At 48.6% G+C, this 22,316-nt stretch overlaps 1 protein-coding gene across 1 annotated transcript in view; it reads left to right on the forward strand.

Moving 5' to 3' along the window:
• Window positions 1-22,316, forward strand: part of XKR6 (XK related 6) — a gene marked incomplete at its 5' end in the record, with an annotated part of 174,398 nt that overhangs the window by 135,959 nt on the left and 16,123 nt on the right. The window contains one exon of the mRNA XM_039568615.1: window positions 9,831-10,027. Within this exon, the coding sequence (XP_039424549.1) occupies window positions 9,831-10,027 (197 nt within the window). The remainder of the gene's footprint in view (window positions 1-9,830; window positions 10,028-22,316) is intronic.

Below are 22,316 nucleotides of genomic sequence, written 5' to 3' on the forward strand. Positions count from 1 at the left end.
ATCCTGTGGCTCTGGTGAGTCCACGATGCCAAATCACTTCTCAAGACCATCTGGGTTAAAACGCTGTAACGTGACCCATCCTGTTCAAAGGGTGACGGGGCTATTCCCATGTGCCTCTGAGCATCATGAGCTTGAACACTCACATTTTCGGAGTCCGCAGGCATTTATTTGGGATTTTCTTTGGCATTTCAGGGAATTTCCCTGAAATTTCTCTTGCTCGGAGCCAAGACAAGTCAATCCAAACCCCTCGGCATACTTTCAAGGCTTTCAGCTGTTCCTGCAGGACTTGCTGGATTGGGACCAGTTTTATTTCCACGAGAAGAGCCCCGATGCTAAACCTTATTTTCACAAACACACTTGAAGCAAAAACTCAGTCTGAGTCCAACTTCCTGGTCCCTGTGTAAAGCTGTTTAACAGCTTTGATTTAAAACAGAAGGCTTTGCCAGAGGCGATAGCACCGAGTGTCGGAGTATCCTTTAAGCAAATAAGCGTGTGCAAAACAGGGAAGGGACTGGGGTTTAAGTATTCATAGGTCACTTAGGCAGGGAATCCGTGATAAAAGAGAGCATTTGGCTCAGTGCTAGGACCATCCCACGAGTGATAGATGCTGTGACATGTCTCTGCAGCACCCATCACTTGGATACCCTCTCCAGCAGCCCCCGCTACTCTGCCTCCTGCTTCATGCAGCATGGAGATGGTTCCCACATTAAAATCACAAGGAAAGGGCATTCATGCTGTGGTCCTGGAAAGGTCTTGGGATTTGTTGTCCTGTTTTAGAGCTCTACGTCTCGCAAGATAATTGACAAGTGAAAACACAAACATGATTTCTACGAGCCTGGGTCGAGACAATGGTGGCTCCTGCTTCAAAGCTATTCTCTGATTCTGTATTGATTTACTGAGCAGAGATCTGGAAATGGGGATTCTGCAACCTGGATATCCAGGGGAAGCCTGCAGCCATGGGGATGCAGCAAGGAGAGGCTGCCTGGCTGCTTCCAAGATTGGGGTTGTGGTGAATATGTCAACAACACATTCAGGACTATTTTTGCAAATAAAGAAACACTGGGCAGGCTCTGGCTAAGCACTGATAGTTCAGTAACAGCCAGGCTGGGGAAAGATTGACAAATCAGTGCCAAAAAGTGGGGCTGTTTAGGGCTAACACTTCCTTATGGTTTGTTTCTCTTCTTCTGGTTGTGATCTTTCAGCCTGTGAGTCAGAGAAAATTACTCTGCAGCTGGGGAAGGAGAGCAGTCACAGAGACAAACCCCAGAAACATCCCCCAGATGGAGCAACACGAGCAGCTCCTGCACCTTTGGCCTCTGGAGTTTTATCTGCAGTGATGCCCTTGCCCCACTTTCCTGCCCTGTGCAGCTGCTGGAGGTTGTGACCCCAGTGTCTGTCAGCAGGATGAAATCACACCTGCAGCCCTGCCTCTGCTCCCACAGTCCCAAATATCCACTTAAACCTTCAGCAAAAAGGGATTTGAACCAAGACCAGGAGTGCTGCCCCAGAGGAGGGGGTGTAGGTTTATGTCCCCTTTGCCTGGGACGGCCACCAAAGCAATAATTTCAGAGGAGCCAGGGACATTGCTCTGGAATTATCAGTCACAGCACCCTGTTTCGTGTATCAGAACCCCCAGATTATCAGCCATGAGTTAAATCAGCCTGAAAATGCCAAAGCTGTGGGAGCCAGATCCTAAAAATCCTACAGTGTCATGATTTTATTATCTCTCTCCAACTATTTGATGGAATTGACTCTTTCCAAGGAGGGGATGATTTGTAGACTTTCTTCAAGTAGTGGAAGTGAGCTTGGGCTGAAAATCATTTCACCATCCCTGTGAATGTTCAAAAAACCTGTGGATGTGGGACTTGAGGACATGGTTTGGTGATGACCATGGTGCTGGGCTGATGGCTGAACTCAGTGATCCAAGAGGTCTTTTCTAAGCTGAATGATTCCACGATTCTGAAGTGATTTGGGTTAAATGTTGGAATAGGATGCCCAGAGGGGCTCTGGAATCTCCATCCTTGGGGACTTTCAAAACCCAACTGCACCAGACCAACCTTCTCTAACTTCAAAGTTATCCCCACTTGGATGGGAGCCTTGGTCCACAGACCTCTAAAATCTCTTTCCAGCCAAAATTCTTCTATGATTCCACGATATGATCCTTCCCAACATAAGTTTTATAAATCAGATGCATCTTTTGAGGTTGGTGTGCAGTAAAGCCATCTGTGCTTTAAAACAGCTTCAGACTGGTTTAGAATACGAAGTTGTAACAGTTTATCCTGTGCAGCAGAAGACTGGGACAATCATTCCTTCAAATACAAATTGCAGTTGAACACTTGGCAAAAAGCGAGGGTTTCTAATACAAATTATTAATTCTTTAATAGGAGCTGATAGAAACAAGTAGATAAGACTTAGATCAGAAACTGCAGGGCAGAAGGACTAAACCCCTTGATGAACCCACTTCTTATTGCATTTTATTCCTTTTTAGTTATAAACCATATGAGAAAATCCCCAAAAGTTGTCAGAAAGCACTGAGAACTCCTGTTCTGAACATCAGGGCCGTCATGAAGGTCATCAAAATGATGATTTAAGTGTGTGTGGTCAGGATGACCTGTGAGGAGGCTGGATTAGAGTTTGTGCAGAAAGAAGGATCCATTTTTTATTTTTGAGGTGGGAAGTGATCTTTCCCAGGTCAGCACGGTTTCGGCCCAACACAACCAGCAGGGCTGTAAATAGGTCCTGCACACCTTTCAAGGCTCAGGCCAGATGAGGAACAATTCCCTAGAGATAATTGGGATGTATCTCCTTGCTCTGGAGGAGTTTGATGCTGTGGGAGCAGCCAGACAAAGCTGTGGAATATCAGCACCCGAATGGGACCTCATAATTCCTATTTGATACTCGAACTAGTAACAATAATAATCCATCTGTGAATCCTTATCACTGGCATGTGACATTATAACAAAGAAAACAACTAATAAATGTTGATATTGAGCACGTTAATGGTGGTGTCAACTTTGAGTTTGTTTTTTTTTAATAGACAGCGTTTCACTTTCATGCTCCCCTGTCCCTTCAGTGCTGTGTCTCCTATTCCTTTTATATCAGTTAGAATGAAAATAATTCATTAAAATTAAAAAAGCGGGCCAAAGCCGCAGCTGGGGTAAATTGCCAGAGCCCTGTGGATGCCAGCTCACTCCAGCTGAGATCTGGCCTCATGTAACCTCATTGTAAGGGGATGTTCAGGCAGCCTCTGCTCCGAGCCTTCCAGCCCAGCAGTTACACATGTCCTCGTTTCCTCCCCTCCGAGGAGTGGGATTTTAATCAGGGAACACCCTCCAGTGCATGAGGCCCCTTGCAAGAGGACGAGGTGACAGGAGGGTGAGCCCTCAGCTGAATGGCACTCCCCATTCCCAGCCTCTTCCTCCAGGAGGGAGCACCAGGGAGAAGGTGGGTGCCATGAGGTGGTGCCCATCCCTATGGTGTGTGTTGCTGCCACGTCACCAAGGTCACATGCACGCTCCTGTAGTGCCAGGATGTATTTCTGAACATGAGCCAGCAGAGTGACAGGTGGCCAAGAAGTCCAAGGGCTTCCTGGATGGAATATCCAGCATTGGTGTGGCCAGCTGGACCAGGGCAGTGCCCATCCCCTCTGTTGGCACTGTGGGGACACCTCCAGACGTGGGGACAGTTCTGAGACCCTCCTGACAGGAGAGACCTGGAGGGGCTGGAGCATGTCCAGAGAAGGGAACGGAGCTGGGAAGGGGCTGGAGCAGCAGGAGCGGCTGAGGGAGCTGGGAAAGGGGCTCAGCCTGGAGCAAAGGAGGCTCAGGGGGACCTTGTGGCTCTGCACAACTCCCTGACAGGAGGGGACAGCCAGGGGGGTTGGGCTCCCAGGGAACAGGGACAGGAGGAGCGGGAATGGCCTCAAGCTGTGCCACATTGTGGCATCACCATCACACTGGGGAACAACCACCCATGGGAGTGTTCAAGAAGTGTGGATATGGCATTTGTGGACATGGTTTAGGGTCGAACACGGTGGTGCTGGATTGCTGGCTGGACTTTATCTTAGAGATGTTTCCCAGCCTCAACGATTCTGTGATTCTGTGGTTGGGTCTGGCTGAGATGGAGTTTGTTTTCCCCACAACAGCCCCCACACTGCTGTGCTTTGCATTTGGAGCTGGGAAGGTGTTGGTAACACCCCAATGTTTTGGCTACCACACAGCAGTGCTCCCACAGCATCAGAGCTGTTTCTCCAACATTCCACCCCACCACAAGGCTGGGCATGAGCAAAATCCATTTTCCATATACCTGTCCTAATAAACCGGGTAATTTCAAGGCCTTCTCATGGGCATTGCAGCTTCACCACTCCCGTGCAGGGCCAGGGGTTGGACTCAATGATCCTTGTGGGTCCCTCCCAGCTCGGGATATTCTGTGATTCCACACCAAATTCTGAGTGTAATCATTAGATTGGTCCAGGCATATTCGAACTCTCCCAAGTCATCATAACCTGTGCAAGCTTCAGTAATCTGTAAGGGCCAGGGATCATTCCAAGTGCTGAATATGGAGGAAGTTTCCTGGTTTTGGAGGCTGAGAGAGTTCATTTCTTGTGTCTTGGTCCACTGGCCTCTGGAAAAGTGATCAGACTGTTATAGCCTGAGATTCCTGCCCTTGGTCAGCTTGTGGCTGTGTGGGACAGGCCACCAGGACCCTTCTGTCCTCAAAGCACAGCCCAGGGCCTGTCCTGATGTGCCTTTCTGTGCTCCCACGACCCTTTTACACATCCACAACCTCCTCCCCTCAACCAGCCTGTTGCCAGAGTCGTCCTCCTACATTTCCTGGTGCCTCTGGGAGCCACCTCTGTGAATCCAACCATGCCAAGGCCCAGGCATGACCCTGCAATAGTTCACCCTGTAAAATTGTCAACAAAATCCCTGGAAATTTTGGCCAGGGCTAACTAAATGGACGTAGCCACAAGGAATCAAGCCTTGCCAGCTGGCCGTGGACTGCTTCATTTCATGACACAAACCCAGAGTCTCAGCCTCCAGAATCCAATCCCTGTCATCCACATGGAGCAGCTTTTTCCACGCGCTCAGGGTGGGTTGTGCTTTTTCAGCAGGAACATCTCCTCTTCTCCCTCCCAGTGAGCTCCTGCAGCTCTTTCCAAAGGTTATTTGACCACATCTGGTGGATTTGGCTCCTTAAAACGGCGCTTTGGTGCAGGGACAGCAGTGACTTTGACCCGAGCAGTTCGTGTGCTGCTGTGACATACGTAGTAAATAAGCGTGAGGGTAATTTTACCAACAGGAATTCTGGGAACCCTGCCAGGAGGGAGGGGACAGCCAATCCTTTGTGCACTAAAAAAATTTAAAAAAAACATCACTCCAGTCCCCCTCCCAACCTCAAATTAGTTCTATCTCTTGAGGCCGTGATGAGACTTAGAACTAAAAATACGCACAAATATACACACTCGTATATAAAAATAGCCAGCATTCCAAAAAAAAAAAAAAAAAAAGCCCAAAGTTGGGCTCCTGTATCCAAAATTAAGCTCTTAAATAAATAAATTAGCCTGATTTTCAAAAGCACTGAGCAGTGAATGGTTTTCACTGACATAAGAGGAAGCATCGTGTTGCTAAAGATTGAAGATCAGGCCTGAATATGGATTTGAAAGTCTAATTATAGAAGCCTGTTTACCACCAGCTTGACCGAGAACAACGAATTTCAGGTGAAATGACATTGATTTTTTTTTTCTTCTTTTTTCTGAGTTTGTCTACACTTAACCAGCGTTAGGAAAGGTTGGAAAGGCCCTCAAAGAAGTAAATAAAATACCACAAGGAAACGGATAAACTGGACTAAAACTGTTTACCCCAGTTTTGTACATTCGTGTGAGGAAATAGGGTTAAGAATTATCAATGTTGGAGCTGGGTGAATTCTTAGGTTGATTAATTAAGTGGGTATTTATTAATTGGTGAAAGCCCACAAGGTAGAAATATTACTTTTCCCAGTTACTCTCACAATCCACTGGCATCAAGAAGGAATGGGATTTTAGTCCTCCCTTTCCTCTCTTTGCCAGATTTGGGTCTGAAGGATGCTGAAGACAAAGCACCGTATTTTTTCATGGATCAAAGAGAGTAAATAGGGAAATGTATTTACCTTTAGCTGCAAATGGTCCTTGGAGCTGCTTTGCTCACACTGTCCAACATTTGCCAAGGGGTTCCTGAGGTCACAGTGATGCCTTGAGAGGCCTCCTATAAACAGAGGCTAGACAGGAGTAAGGGAATAAAGGTAGGTATTTATTTGAAAGGCCTGCAAAGGTACCCCTGGGGAGCCAGAGGCCACTGCCAAGATGGACCCCAAGATGGACAACAGGTCACGAGTTCTTCACACTTTTACAGGTTTGGTTCATTTGCATATCAGGGTTAATTCTCCAATTAAAGCTTCAGTTTAATGATGTAATTCCCCTCAGCTTGCCACCCTCTCAAAGGGTTTTGGTTTATACTTTTTGGGCCTAGAACGGTCTGGGTGTCCTTGGAGAGCAGGCCTGGAGAGGCTTTGTAGAGACCTAGCACGAGAAAGCAGAAGTGAACAGGCTGCAAGAAACTTCAGAGTTACACACTGGGCAGTACAGGATTTGAAAAACATAAAAGTTAAAACCTAAGGCATCAACAGTCCCATAGGAGAGGGACAGAATTGTCCTTTGAGGTCAGACTGGGCAGGGCTGGGATTTTTGGTGTGAAGGAATTATGTCCATCCTGGCTAGAGGAGCATCAGCAGGTAGGGTTGTGCTCCATTCATGTGGTGCTTAGAGGCAGGGGACAGCCCTAAAAGATCTGGGGTTTGATGCCAAAAAAACTTTGAGAGCACCTTTTTGGTGCTCTCTGACTCGGTTTTCCCATCCATGGGAGAGGCACAATGCAGGTGACCTTTGCCAACAGTGAGGGAGAACTTGGTGTTTGTGCCATTGCCACTGATGGAGACAGGATCAGGGCATTGTGTCAATCCCATGTATTTGAATGTTTTTCCATGCCTTCTGCCGCCATGGATTGGTGTCATGTCCTCTCTCTGTGGCCAGTAAGAAAAATTAATGCTTAAACTGTGTGGATGGTGGTGAATCCCTAGAGAGTCACCCTAACCCCAGAGACCCAGGAGAAGTCATTGCAGGACATTGTGTCCCTTCTGGCAATTTCTTCTGATTCTTTTTGAGTGGCTCAATGTCATTGGTGCAGTTTGATTCAGCCAACCTGGGGGCTGGGAAAAGTAAAGATGGTCTTAAAAATAACCCAAAAATTTAGAAAGCTGTTGGAAACAGCAATGTGGGAAAGTAGAGGTGTAGGAAATGTGCACTGTGAGAAGGCAATTAGAGAATTTTTTTCTGGAGGAAAGGAGGCTCAGGGGGGACCTTCTTGCCTTCTCCAACTCCCTGACAGGAGAGTGGAGCCAAGGGGGGGTCAGGCTCTGCTCCCAGGGAACAAGGGACAGGATGAAAGGAAACAGCCCCAAGTTGCACCAGGGAAGGAGTAGGTTGGACATCCAGAAGAATTTCTTCAGGGAAAGGGTTGTCAGGCAGTGGAAGGGGCTGCTCAGGGAGGTGGTGGAGTCCTCATCTCCGGAGAGACTTAAAAACCATGTGCATGTGGCACTTGGGGACATGGGTTAGTGATGGACTTGGCAATGCAGCGGGAATGGTTGAACTCGATGATCTTAGAGGTATTTTCAAACCTTAATCATCTATGATTCTATGGAACTGTGAATTTTTTTAGTCTGGAGAAAAGAAGGGTTTACATGGCAACTATGTGCAAACTGGTGAAAGGCTGCTGCAGGGTGAAAACCAATAAATTCTTCTTGTCCGTGGCTGAGGTAATGAGAAATGAGTGGTTTAACCTTCTGAAGAAAGGTTTAGGTTTTGTGAACCAGCAGGAATGGGAGCTTCTGGGGAAGCGGAAACCATCCAAAATCACAGGACAGATTTGGTGGAAAGAGTTTGGCAGAGGTGATGGTGGGCAGCACCTTATGGGCAGCACCACTCAGCTTTTGGTGGCCCTGTGTCGCTGACATTCTAAAAACCATTGCATTCTCCTTTTCTCTGCTTTCTCCTTGAGCCACGACACTCGCTCTGACTTTGCTGTTCCAGCTAAACTGCATTTATTTAATTCCTGGCATGGGTGAAGGGAAGGCAGGATCCCTGTGCTGTGCTGCAGCTCCTGGGGTTGGGGTCTTCCCATGGAAATGCCAAGTTCAGGTGGTGGATTTGGGCGTTGGGAGAGCAGGTGCTCCACGGCCATTTCCATCCCACTCGGGGTCTGCTGTGGATGTCACACCACTGTCGTATGTGACCGGCGTAGCATTTTCTCGAGTGTCGAGCCCCATCTGGTGGCTTTCCTGCGTCATTTTTTGTGTCCTTGCAGTTCTCTTTCGGGATTTTTCGCCTCCTGTGCCAGTCAGCTGCGAGCGGGCAGGGAGGACAAGATGCTGGAGAAAGGGCAGGGCTCGCAGAGCTGCCTCTGCTTCTCTCCCAGCTCCCCGTCCCTGGGTGTAATTCGGAGCTCCAGAGGCTCTCCAGGCTTACGTCCTTCCCTCCTGCTCTCCCCGGCTGTGCAGTCTCGCCCGAGTGGCAGGGAATGATCTAATCGTTTTGGCCAAACCCCAGTTTGTGCCGTGAGCCCCTCCCAGAGCCTCCAGAAGGCGCTTCATCCCACTGCCGTGCTGGCAGCGGAGCTGGGACAGATGAACAGTCCCGGGAGGGGACATTTCCCACTACTGACTGGCTCGGGTGACCAGCTTTAGGGTCAGCATTAGGTGAAATGGTTCCCATCCCAAACGAGGTTACAGCCGCCGTTCAGGATGAGAAGGAAGAAGATCCAATATTAGGTTGTCAATCCCTGGAAGTGTCCAAGGCCAGGCTGGGTCAGGCTTGGAGCAACCTGGGATAGTGGAAGGTGTCCCTGCCCATGGCAGGGGGTTGGAACAAGATGGTCTTTTAGGTGCCTTCCAACCCAAACCATTCTGTGATATCAACAAGCATTAGAAAGGACCCTGTTAGGGGTCTTTTCTTAAATGCCACAAGTCCTGAGACAGAGGCAATGGTCGAGCTGTGCCTGTCCATGCATGAGACACCTCCTTCTACTCCCTCATTGCCCAAAGTCTCAAAGCTGACCAGTGACAAACTGTGGCCTTTCACATCTGTGCATCACACGTGCTGCAGGTGAAGGTGGGGTCTCATTGCTCCACCTGTGATGAAATTGGGTCAAATCCAAGAATCACAGGATATTCTGAGCTGGAGGAGACCCACAAGGATCATCAAAGTCCAACTCCTGGACAACTTCAAGGATCCTGCAGTGTGCCTGAGAGCGTTGTCCAAACACTTCCTGAGCTCTGGGATCTATGAAAGAAGCTCCTTACCAGAGTGCTGGAGGGGTTTCGATGGTCTGTCAAGCCACTGCCAAGTATTAGGACCAGTATTTGTTAAGTAGCTTCTCTTCTCGTGATGAAAATTAGGTGAGGGAGTTGTTTCTTGTGCTTCCCAAGCATTCCCAAACATTCCCCAGGCTTCACATTTGGGGGGCATCAGTTAAAGTTTTCCTACCCTTGCAATACAAAACCCACTTCATTATATGGTTTCGTTCTCAGGGCAGCATCCAGTTTAAGGTTGGGCTTGATGGTCTTGGAGGTCTTTTCCAACATTAAAGACTGGTCGGACTCTAAAAGTGCTCCTCAGATCTTGCAGGAGAGAGTGGAACTGTGCAGCCCCTGATGTCTCCTCAGAACCCCAGTCCCCCCAAACAGGTTTTGCTACACATCAACAGCTCACGCCCAGTTTTCCCTCCTGTTTCCTGCAGGTATATCCGAACTATGTACCTGGGGATCCAGAGCCAGAGGCGGAAGGAACACCAGCGGCGTTTCTACTGGGCTATGATGTACGAATATGCAGACGTAAACATGCTGCGCCTCCTGGAAACGTTCCTCGAGAGCGCCCCTCAACTGGTGCTACAGCTCTGCATAATGATCCAAAAGAACCGTGCAGAAACATTACCATGTAAGTGGCCCCCTCTTCCCCATCTTTCCAGCCTCTCCCCTCTGACCCCAGTGCTCAGCAGCTGATGGATGTGTTGCTCACTTCCCACACCCCTGGCTGGGGGCTGCCGCTTCGGGACAAATCTCTGCTGCGTTCGCTGGGTGAAATTTCTGATCATTCCTCTGAGGAAAAAAAAAAACTCAGTGTCAAGGAAAAGATGGGATTCAGCTCTTCCACGCCCAGTCCAGGCGAAAGGAATGATGGTGTTGTCAGGAGGAGGTGGGCAGGCTCTGCTGCTGTGGCACCACTTGCTTGTCGCCTGGCACTGGGCAAACACGACCATTCCCTGGCTCAGTTTCCCTCCCTACATAAGTAGGGTGATAAAACTGGCCAGATTTGAGTTTGTGTTGTGAGGATAAATGGTTCAATGCCTATGCAATGCTCTGATGGTGTCAAGTGTGAAAAAGGGGCTTTCTTTAATAGCTGAATGCTGTAGGACCTTTTTTGATGAGTGCCCAGGAATTAAGGTCTTGTCATTGGTACCATGGTTCTCACCAAGCCCAGGAAAAGAGAGGCACGAGGCAGTGGAGGGGACTGTGTAGGGACAGAGAGGTAGTGGAGGTTTCAAAGGCAGACAGATGAGATGAGGCTTGGAAGCCACCACAGAAAATATTTTGCCAGTTCTGATGCCCATCCCTGCTGTGATGTGCTGAGCACGGGGCATCTGTCCCAACTGAGAGGGACATGGCCCTGTCCCAGCCCTGGGATGAGCAGCTCTCCCAGCCCATGGCCATGCTGGCAGCCTGAGGGTGACCAGCCTGAGGGAAAATTGTCCTTTCCAAGGACCAACAGTGGAGATGCTGGGTTATTCAGCCCCTGCTCAGTGCACACACCAGGAGTGACACTCAGCTTCCCAAAGACAGCCTGGTTGGGCCCTGTCATTTCTGAGGAGTTTTTGGAGCTGAGGTGGGAACTGAAATTTGAATTCTCTTTGGGGTTAAATTTTGCTGGTTTTGCCAAGGTCACCACTGATCTACAGCATCAGGAAGCCTGACCGTTCTCCCTTTCCTCTGTACTTGCAGCATGTCCATCACAGTTGTTTATAGAGGCCTCCCTCCTCCTATTTATGCAGTCTTTTCCTGAAACCTCTCATCACGAGCTCTCCAGGCCTCCAAAGTGCTGACATGATGAATATGCCTTTCTACAACTCCTGCTAGAACGGCTCACATTTGCCAGCCCCCTTTTCCTGCTGCTTCCAACGTTATTAACCCGACTGAAAATGCAGAAATCACAGCCCAGGAGGTTTGCCAGGGCATTCTGCAGATTGTTGGACCCGCCGCAGAAAGCGCCGGGTGAAGTTTGTTGGCCTCTGTTGTGCTGCGAGTCAGACAACGCGGGAGAATAATCCCTCCAGGCTTTCAAATCCGTGGCTCTTCCACTTTGCCACTTCCAGGCGCGGCTGCCTAACCCACTGAACGAGCTGCATCATTTTTCCAGCATCCCCCTCCCCTCCCTTTGCCGGCTTTGCAGTTCCTCCACTCCTCCAGCGCGCCGAGCCGGCTGCGCTCTCTCTTCCAAGGCAGCGCACGTCCTCCCCTGCCTCCCCGAGCCCTGGAGGGCTCTTTGCCTGCCACGCTCCAGCAGCCGAGCTCGCCGGGTCCCCAGTGCATCCTCTCCCCTCATCCCTCCCCGCCTGTGCCAGGGATGCGGGCACTGATGGATGAGAGCAGCGGAGCTTGCTCAGCGCTCCTTGACTCCGGTGCAAGGTTTCCTAGAGCTCCTCCATGCCCGTTCAGTGCTTCTCTCTTCCTTCTCCTCCTCCTCCTCCTCGCAGCCGGTCCATAATGATATAAAAGCAAATTAAATGCTGAGGGGAGCCGTTGTGAAAGGGAGCATCAAAGGTTTTCCCTTAAAGCAGGCAGAAAGCAAAGGGAGATGGATACTGTTAGGAAGGCAGTGTGTTTAAAAATCAAATCAAGTCTCTCCTGGCTCATCGAGTCTGTGGGAGCGTGGCTCGTCACAGGAAGGGACCAGTTCTGCCTTTAAACAGGGACAGCATCTGCTGCATCCCTGAGGGATGCACACTGGAAAAATGGCCCAGGGAAGGGCTTAAAAGCCCGGCTACAGCCCCTGCTGATGTGTCCAGACTTCAGCTGCTTCCATACATCCCCCACAGATTCTTATGGATTCATTTAGTGCCAGACAAGGTCAGTTCACCATTTCCTGTGGCATACATCCCTCCTCCGAGCCCCAGCCCTCCCTGCTCTTTAGATTGTAATTCCAAGCCCAGGCTCCACTTTTCCCCAAATAGGTCAACTTGTATTTAAGGAGCTTTAAAAAAGGGAGTTACTGGAATGGCTATCAGGAGGTTTTGCTTTTGTCTCCTAATTCCTGTGTAAGAGACCTGTTGAGGAAAGAAGAGTGAACACACTGGAGGTCTTTACTCAGACCCAGAGCATCTCCAAAGCATTTCTGCTACCCAGCATGGTGGCAGAAAGGGCTGATCTTGGAAGAATGAGTAGAAAGGGATACGACCAGGATAATGCTTAATTTCCTGGGTTTCGATCTACTGAGTGGGTGGAAAAAAGAAAAGCCTCACCATGCCTTGCAAGAACTATTTGACCCTGAGAGGTACCTGTGTGAGAGGGTTGGGTAGGACCTGTGTCTGTTGTTCCTTCAGCACTCAAAGAACGGAGCAGTTTCACCCAAAAGTGAGAATCTCCAGCAGCAGAAGTGCTGGAGCTGTAATTGAGCTCAAGACCCAGCTTCAGTAAAGCTTGGGACAGGACCCCTGGGATTTCATGGGGGTCAGGATTCATTCCTGTATCACATCCCCAGCACAAGGCAGAGCAGATTCCAGCTTAGCTGTCCTTGCCTGAGGAAGAACAGAAAAGAGCACGAAGAGAGAAGAGGTGAGAACTCTGTGTGCTCCATCAGGTGAGAGCCCGAGCTGGAATTCTTTGGCTGGTGGAGCAAATGGATCAACACCAGCTCCTGAATATCCACATGGGAGGAGCTGGTGTTGGTAGGCATGGTCTCTGGGAAGGATTCATCTGCTCCAACCAGAGCTGGGTGAGCCCAAAACAGAGTCAACAGAAGGTGAGGGAAAAAGTATGGATCCAATACATGGATCAGCCCATGTCCAAAGCAGCTCAAGGAGGTGGGATGAGGTGCTCAACCTCCAGCAGCACCTTTCTCCAGGGAATCTGGACAGAAGCTGGGTGATACATTTAGACATATCCTTAGGATTAGGCTAAAGGAGGGGATGGGATGCTGGAGGGGATGCAGCATTGTCCCTCCATCACCCTAACTGTGCCCAAGGTTTAGGAGAGGATGAAAGGGTGTCCATCTCTCAGGCTCTTGGGCAATGATGGCCAGAGGGCTTCCCCTGATTTAAATCATATATTTGAAGGGGGAAACATAACATTAACAACAGAAAAAGCCAGATCCTCATTCCATAATCACTCCCAGCAGATAATCCACTTCATTCCTTGCAGAACAAACCATCCTTAACCCACTCCACCCCTCAGAGGTGCCACTTCCTCCGCACCAAGTGGGAAGGAGCAGATCAAACCAGCTTAAAGGAGACACCCAACCTCTAGGCTGGCAGGGAGGTGAGAGGGATTCCAGTTTTTCTGGCACAAATCTCCTCTTAAAGAGGTTTGCTTTCACTTAATTTTTTTTTTTCACGTGGCTTCTTTAAGGCTTAATGAGATTTAGCAGAAGCCCCAACGTCCTTCCACTCATGTCACAAGTTCTTTACACAAGGATTTCTGCCTGCATGAGGCTGCAGTTTTCAGCACAGGGTCTCTCCCTCCAAGAAAAGCCACATCTCTCCACAGATGCTGTGTCCACCTCCTCAATAACCCTGCAGCTGATCTGAAAGAGATTTGCAGCATAAACCTTCCTTTCACAAAGTCCTGCTGGAATCTCTGGAATTTTGGGAGGTGTCTGCACTTTACACAGCCCTCAATAGTCGGCTGAAGATGCTCATGTATTTAAGGAAAAGCAACATTAACGTATGGGGGATCATTTTTTTTTTACGCAGAGTGATACAAATTAGGCATTAAAATGGGTTTCAGATATCTGAGCTACACAAGTGTGCTGGCTGCAGAGTTATCCTGGTGGAGTTTACAAATCATCTTGTCCCTCCCAAAACAAAGTCCTATTTTTTAATCATCTTCTCTCTCTTCTCTACCATGTCTGGGAGCCGTTTATTATAATTTTTGATCCCTTTTTGCAGGGGCAAACTAAAGATGATTTTCCCTGTCACTTAGTTTAGAAGACTCAGCTGGTCAACTGAGTTAGAATGGGACCTTCAGCCTGTAGGTGCTCAAAAATGTGATTTTCAAATGGCATCAACACTGGCCTGAATGTAACTGAAGAGACTAAAATCCCAATGTCTCCAATGAAAGTGGGGAAGAGACTTGTGAGATTTGAAATTTCATCCTTTTCACCACATGAAGGAGCACTAAAAGTTAGTGCAAGACCCTTCATGCTGGTCTGGGCCAAGCAGGTGTGTCCAGCAATGCTCAAACAGGAGTCCAAACCCCCAAATCCAATCTCTGTGACCTCACAACACAAAATCGTCCCCATTTATGCAGAATCCCATAACCTCATAAATAAATTAGGGTTTGTTCTACACAGGCACCAGACCCCATGGGGATCAGTGCAAAATTCAATACGGAATCTGCAGATTCTGTGTGGGAAAGTCCTATTTCTCCAAAGCAAAAATTCTCTTCCAGACTGATGCATTTTTCCTAAGATCCACCAAGAAAACGGAATTGTGTGACTAAAGAAGTCTTTGCCTTGTAAAGTCCTCAGTAACAGGAGATGGCTTGGGGACAAGATCTACCAGAGTCACACTCTGGGCTTTGGCTCAGGTTCTGAGACAGATCATGAGGAAAAAGAGATGCTAAAACTTTGCCCAAAGGCACATTTTCTTTTTTCCCTTTTTTCTCATGTCATTCCTTGGGAATTAAAAGAAGTGGGAGACATCCATCACCCAGCCCTGTTTTCCTGTGACAGAATGGAAAAGCAGTTGCTCATTGCCATGTGGGAAAGGGACCCCACCAGTCCTGTGCTTGCCGGGCAGGGACGATCTGGGATAATCTGCCTTGAAAATTTGTCCTGACTCCACCACAGTTTCCCTTTAAATGTTCACCAGCAGCCCAAGGAGGCCCAGATAGGTCTGAACTCATAAGCAGCTCACCTGGGAGGCCACTCATATGACTCCAGTGTTCTGCCAGACTGGGGCATATGGCTCTGTTCCTGCCTTTCCCTCCTTCCCACCAAAGCCGGATGACAGGGAGCAATTTGGTGCCCTGCTGGAAACGAGCTGCTGGTGCCCGGCCAATTCCCAGCAGCATCAAAAAGCCATCTCCACAGTTGGCAGTGGCACCGAGGACGCCTTGCTCTGGCATGCTGAGAGCAGGCCAAGCCTGAGGCACGCTGGCATGGGACAGCTTGTCCCATCATCAGCCGTATCGTCCCAGCGCCGTGGGATCCAGGAGCCTTCGGAGCCAGGGACAGCTTTTTTATTTTTTTCCAATGGGATTTGGAGCCAGCCCAAAGAGAGACATCATCCCTTCGCCCATCCCCACCTGCAGCTTCTCTGACCACCACCTTGCCATGTCTCTGGCTCTTATTTTTGGAGTGCTGATAAAACCCCGTCTGTTCCGTACCACGTGTCACCGTCACACACAGGACACGGCACAGCCAGGAAAGATGAGTCACCATTCACGGGACAGTGCTGGCAGGGGGCCAGTGCTGCCAATTTTAGGCTTTGTCAGGCTGTGGTAATCACTGGGAAGGGGTTACATCATCAGAGCACTACACCAGCATTAGCTCATGCTGTTCCCGGGAGCTGCGGGCCAGCCGGGAAACTGAGGCATGGAGAGAGGTTTGGCTTCTTGTCAAGCAGATTCCAGGCAGGAAATTCGGGGGTTTTTTGGGTAATTCCATGCTGCAGGCTTTCTGGAGATACCTCTCATGGGAAATTTGGGATTAGAGCATAGGAAAAGGTGCTGTTGCTTAATGAAATACATGGGAATTCAATTCTTTTTAGCTTCAGGTTGCTCCTCTGTGGGGTTCTCATCAGGCATCTAGGAGAGCATGGATAAACAGGACCTCTGGGATGTGCAAAAAACCATGGAGAAGATGCCAGACTATTCTGTATTTCTGCCCCTGATGAAGGTGGAGCAGTTCAGGTTGATGCAACTCCAAATCGCTGAGTTTTGAAGGAAAGAATTCTCTCATTTCAGAAGCTATTAATTGTTTTTTAATTATTAGCTTGGGGTGACAGTCCCGAGTCTGGCGTGCAGCAAAATTACTGAGTCAGTAGAAATCTCCTGAAATGAGATGTCCCTAAGTGGCATTTGACCAACCTCATGCTCTCAGTGCCCTCAGAACGTCCACATCTTCATGCAGACAGTCACTGAGGGAGGACGGCCACCAGGCACAGGAGCCCCTGTCTGATGTACATCAAGGTCCCAAAGGCCTTGCGAAAGGTAAAAAGACCCAGGAGATAAGCCAGGATGAGCATGTGTGGACACCAAGTTCTGGCCTGCTACCCATCACTTAGGTCTTTGCAGAGTGTACAAAACGTGGGAAGCAGAGGAAGAAAGAGTTTCCTGCTGTTATCCTTGGAAATCAGTGTCCCTGGTGCCTTCAGCTACCCCACTGCGAGACAGCACCAGCTGCACCACATCCGTTTTTGTCACTTTGTCACTCCCCCTCACAGAAATGCTCTGCCAGGCTCGCCTCATTGATGCCAGCCCTGTGTACTCTCCAGGAATGTTGAGATGCTCCTTCTTTTCCAAAGACCAGTCCCCTCTGCTGGGATTATGCTGAGGCAGTTCCACCAAAGGGCCCCTACACAACATCAAAGGTTTATAAACCATAAGGTTACAAAGCGTGCACTGCTGACTCATCTCTGAGACCTCTTTCTTTGGCCAGTGAGCATGGTCCAAGCTGCGTCCCTTCCTCTTTCCCATCAGGCCAAAATCACTCCCAGAACTGGGATGAAGTTATTTCTCTAATGGCCTGCAGGCTTTCTGTGTCCAGGCCAAGCCATCTGCCAGAGGAGGTTTGCAGGATCCCTGTTTGGTGCTGTCACAGACCCTTTGAAGCGTTGCCTTGATGTTGTCTCATCTCCAAGGAACGGCCCGTGGGAGTTGTTTTTTTAGCAGGAAGTTCCTCCATGAAGCCCTGGCAGGAGATGTTGCTTCCCCAACCTGGGGACAAGTCTGTTGGGTTTCATCCCTGCTGATAAACCAAAACACATCAGAACGTGAGCACAGCCACCAGATCTTGTTCATCCTCTGCTTCAATTATCAGCACCGCCCTTGGCACATTTTTAGCTGCTGGCAGCCAACACCAACCCAAACAATTCCCATGCTTGGCTCAGGTGATGGCAAGAACAAATCCCACCAAGCACTCTGGACCACCCTGTTTTGGAGGCTGGGACAGAACGTAGCAGTCAATAGAATTAGGCTTGGCTTAGTTGCTGCTCTCTGGGCACAGGGTCCAAAGCTGCCTCAGGTCTGTGCTAAGGAAAAAGGGATTCTCATGGTCGCTCTCTGAAGCAGACAGCAGAACTCCTTGGGCCTTCCTTTCCAGCAGGGGAGCAGGTGCTGCTCCCCTCTTTTTCGGAGTATTTTAGCCCCCATTTGCAGGATTACAGCATCCTTTCAACTTGTGGTAGGCAGATTTACATCCTTCCCAATGGCTGCTGTTCTCATCCGAATTAAAACAACAACAACAAAAAAGGAATGGCAGGATAGAGGTGCTGCAACAGATGTCAAATTGCAGCGTTAAAATGTGCATATATTGAGCATGTTTGCGGAGTCCTGTGGTTTCATGCCAACCATCCCTACGCAGAACATAGAAATGGGTGGGAAAAATTTTATTCTAAATGGAGCCATGTGTTGTTTTTCTTAGCAAAAGGGGTTTTTTCCCCTGTTTCAGTGCATTCCAGTAGTTCCTTGAGGTGTGTTTCTCTTCTAAGGGTTCCTAACGGTAGAATTCAAATATCATTAGGTCTGAAAAACCTCAGTGTAGGAGGCTCCTTCTGGTATTTTCAGGACTCAAACTGGAAGCAACTCTGCTGGATCTGATACACTCAGAAATCTTAGCAAAGAATTGGCCACTAGAAGTTGTAACTAAAGTGCCCTTCACAAAGAGCCAGCTGTTGAATGTGCAATATGATTTTTCCTTCAAGAATAACCTCTCTTGGATTTTGCCATCTTATTCTTACCAGCTGAAGTAATCACGTTTGGGGTGGGGGTTTTGTGCCTTTTGGTCTAGAAAGACTGTTTCATGGGACAAAAACTAAGTCCTCAACAGCAAATAGCAATGGAAGTTTCTAGAGAGGGTTGTGTTCCTGTCAGGTTGAACCAGGTTTGTGTGACTGTCCTGCCTTCTAACGCTGCCAACAAAGAGGGATTTTGCTCTGCTTGCACGGAGTTGAGTCCTGTCCTTGCTGGAGGTGTTGTCAGAACATCCTGGTGGAGCATTTCCAATGAAAACTCTTGGGGTCTCTGGAGGCGCTTCACATCCTCTCATCTGTGGCTGTTCTTTTTTAGGGGCTCAGGTGGGGCTCTTTTTCAGTGTCATTCTGAGACAGCACTTAAAGGCTTCAAATTAACAGGGATTTAACTCAAAAGTCTTTATAATTACAGTGATGACTGTGCAGAGGGCACCTCGGCCTGAAAAGAGTGGCAATTCATGCAGCTTTTGACAAAAATAGACACGAAGAGCAGTTCTCATGCTCTATTTCCAAACAAGCTAATCTGTGCCCAGGAAATCCTGGCTGCTGCTTTCCCAGCACATTTCTAATGCAGAATTAACCCAGGTGATTGGTGCCTGGAGGGATTTAGACCAAGCTCAGGGCAGACCATCTCTCCTTCATGTCTGTGGTCATCAGAAGACAGAGATGCACACGGCTGTTGGTTCTGAGTGTCTTTATCAAGTTCAATTCTATCCCTGCCCACACGAGAGCCAGGGATTCATGGGATTCCTGTCCTTTGGAGGATGCATTGGGAAAAGGTGGACTTGGGCATGGTGGGAGAATCCTGGAGAGATTTTGGCACTTGAGTCCTCGCTGCTGGGGTGTGGGTTACTGGTCCATATGAACCCTAATTTAAGTGATAATGGCAGCTCTTCTAATTGGAAACACCATCCATGCAGCCCCACACTGACATCGAAAACACCATCAGTAAGATTAATAAGAATTCTGATTCCAAAAGTCACACAGGAAAGAACTGCTCTGCATGAACACCCTCAAAGTAGCATCTGCTGAAGTGGGGGCTCTTTCAGTTTCTTTCTTTTGCTGAAAGGAAAACAGTGAATTCTTTCCATTCCATTTTCTTAACATTTAGGGGAAGCTTCAAAACGGAAGAGCCATTTCAAACTAAACAGTGTTGAGTTATAAATAATTTTATATCGTTTATGACACACCAGCAGGAACTCCAAAAGTAAGACTGTGTGTGTCTCTCTACTCTCTGATCTCCTCCAGCTTCTCTAGGACTGAGTCTAATCACCCAACTCACTCCAAATTCCTGAATGGAATTCTTAGACACCTGCCATGCATTGTTCCCCCTGAAAAATGTGTTTGTGTGTTGTCATTTCCTTGAGCTCCACCATTAGAGTCCCATCAGAGGCTCTGGTGGCTGGATGGAGGAGTTTCAGAAGAGGCTGCTCTGCAGAAGGCAGGATTTGTCTCTGGCTCTAGCAATGGACTCACACTGACATTTTCCTCAGGCATAATTTTGGGAACATAGCTGAGATCAGATTCCTGGAACGATTACCCCATCCTGCTAAAATAACATTTTTTTCTGGCAGAAAGCTGTCCCCACATCTGTATTACACTTTACCTAAGCTCTACCTGCCACGCCTGGGCTCCCCAGAGCTGTCCAGACATAGCAGCCACCTGGACTAATTTCCTCTGCCCAGCCTGAAAAATCTGATAATATGAGAGGCTTCCTCTCCAGGAGTTGAGGAGTTGAACCAAAGATCTTCCACATGATTTTTAACATGATGAAAAGGATTACATGACCATAAACAGAGGACTGTGATCAGATTTTGTCTATACCTGTAACACAAACAGTGTTGCAGCCCAAGCACTGGCGCTCAGATGATTGTGCTAAGTTGGTCTCTTTTTGCCGGCCAGCCCTTTCCCAAAGCTTTCCCAGGCATGAGAAAACAAATTCACATAGTCCAGGAACCATTCCCACCAGGCAGATTGGATACAGCTCCTGAGGGAGTTTAACAGGATGGGCATGAGCTGGGCTCGGGGTCAACAAACCTGGTTCTGTTTCTCCTTTGTGGCTCAGATACCACCACCAGGTTCTCTTCCCCTGCCTCCTCCTCCTCTGTGCTGTTTTTTATGAGCTGTTCTGTGGTGACAAGTCACCACACAGGATCAAAGACCCCAGTTAGCCAAGTGAGGTGAGGCTTGTTTGTGGATCTGTGCCTATACAGGGACTGAGATTTCCCCTAAGAGCTGCCAGAAATGTTCCAGCTCTGGAACAGGTGTCAGCAGCTTTTTTCCCTAAATAGGTACAGCCTGAGATACCTGCAGTCAACATCCTGGGAAAGGGGCAAGGCTGTTATGGTGATGCCATGATGATTTTTTGCCTTTTCTTTTATACCCCTTTTATACCTTTTTATAGCTTTTGTATTCTTAGTGGTTTTTTGGCCTACATTCTTAGACTTGTTTGTCAAGCTAGGAGACTCACCATCTTAGATCAGAGTGCCCCAGACCCCAAGCTCCTCTCCAGAATACATTTTGTAAACTGAGATAGAATGATCCAGGGGAAGGCTCTTTGGGGACAGGGGCTCATTCAAGCCTCTCATTGGGGAATTTTTGATAGATGTGCTAATTAGTAAAACCTATAATGTTATACCTGATCTTTTGTGTGGGTGCATTGTGGGGTGCATTTCGGTGCATTCCACCTGGATGTAGTGCACCTAAGGATCCTTGAAATAAATATAGAGGTAAAATCCCTTTTCCTTTCTAATTGTGTTTGATTCTTGATTTTAAGACCAGGAAAAGGCATCAATGGAAAGCAAGAAGTGGATTTTCATGCTGATGAGGGCTGTGTACCCACCGGCCTGTTGACACCAGCCTTCTCAGTGATGTAACAGAGGGATGTTGTCGTTCTCCTGCCACTTGAGGATGTTGGTAACTCTGTCTGGCTGTTCTAGGATGACCTCTGGCTGACCATAGCACCCTTCTCACTTCAGAAGGGCGTCAGGGGGTTGTTTTTCCTGCCTGGCCTTCAGTGGTATAAATAAAAATGTTATGTCACTTGAGTTTCTGCACATCATGTTGGGTCTGTCAGCTTCTGCTCTGCATCAGCCAGTGTGGGTTATTCTGCTTGTCTAGGAGCCAGGAACAGGTTTCATCAATCCTCCTCTCTCTCCTCTCTTAACCTTGCTGAGACTCAGTGTTCCCCTCTGACCGCTCGTGGGGACTCGGTAGATGCCAAACCACTGCTACCAACTATTCATCTTTCTCACTTCTTCTTTGGTTATTTCAGTTCAAACAAGTGTTCAGGGCCAGGTTGGATGGGACCTGAGCACCCTGATCTAGTGGAAGGTGTCCCTGCCCACAGCAGGGGGTGGAACAAGATGAGAGTTAAGGTCCCTTCCCTCTCAAACCATTCCATGATTCACCAGGTAGAGTCAATGGAGAGACAGAGGCATTTCCAGACAGCTCGTCCCACATCTCAGACAGCATTCCTGGGGTGAAATAAACACTGAGCATGTGATGGACGGGACATCTTCATACAGAGGGTTTCAAAACAGGGGAGAAGCTTTGCCAGTCCTGGTGTGGTGGGTGATGGCCAACATTTTGAACAGGAGACAGACACTTCACGGAGGTTATTCGAGGACAATCCCAAACAGAGGGTGGATTATCCCAACTCTGCTTGGCCCGGGGTGCTCGTGCCTCCCACAGCAGGATCAGTCTCTGGCTTGCATCCAGGAGGAGATACAAGACTCGATGGCTGCAGGGTCAGAGCTGGTTTGGAGCGCCCGAGTTCACCGAGGACATGAATAGGAGGAGACACGACAGAAGCAGCCGAGATAATGAGAGCACAGATCAGACGAGTGTGGCCGGTCACCTCTTCCTGCAGCAGGGAAAAGGGGGCACTGGGGACAGCTGAAAAGCAGAAGGATGAAAGGGGAGGAAAGCAAAGCCTCTGGAAACATAATCCCTGGTGACCCCATGGATGTTTCCTCAAGGCAGTGCTGAGGCGTGGGCTGGGGGAGGAACTAAGGAGGGATTCAGCATTTCTGGGGTCAC

This window comes from Corvus cornix, chromosome 3 (genome assembly GCF_000738735.6).
Source record: "Corvus cornix cornix isolate S_Up_H32 chromosome 3, ASM73873v5, whole genome shotgun sequence".
NCBI classification, from domain to species: Eukaryota; Metazoa; Chordata; class Aves; order Passeriformes; family Corvidae; genus Corvus; species Corvus cornix.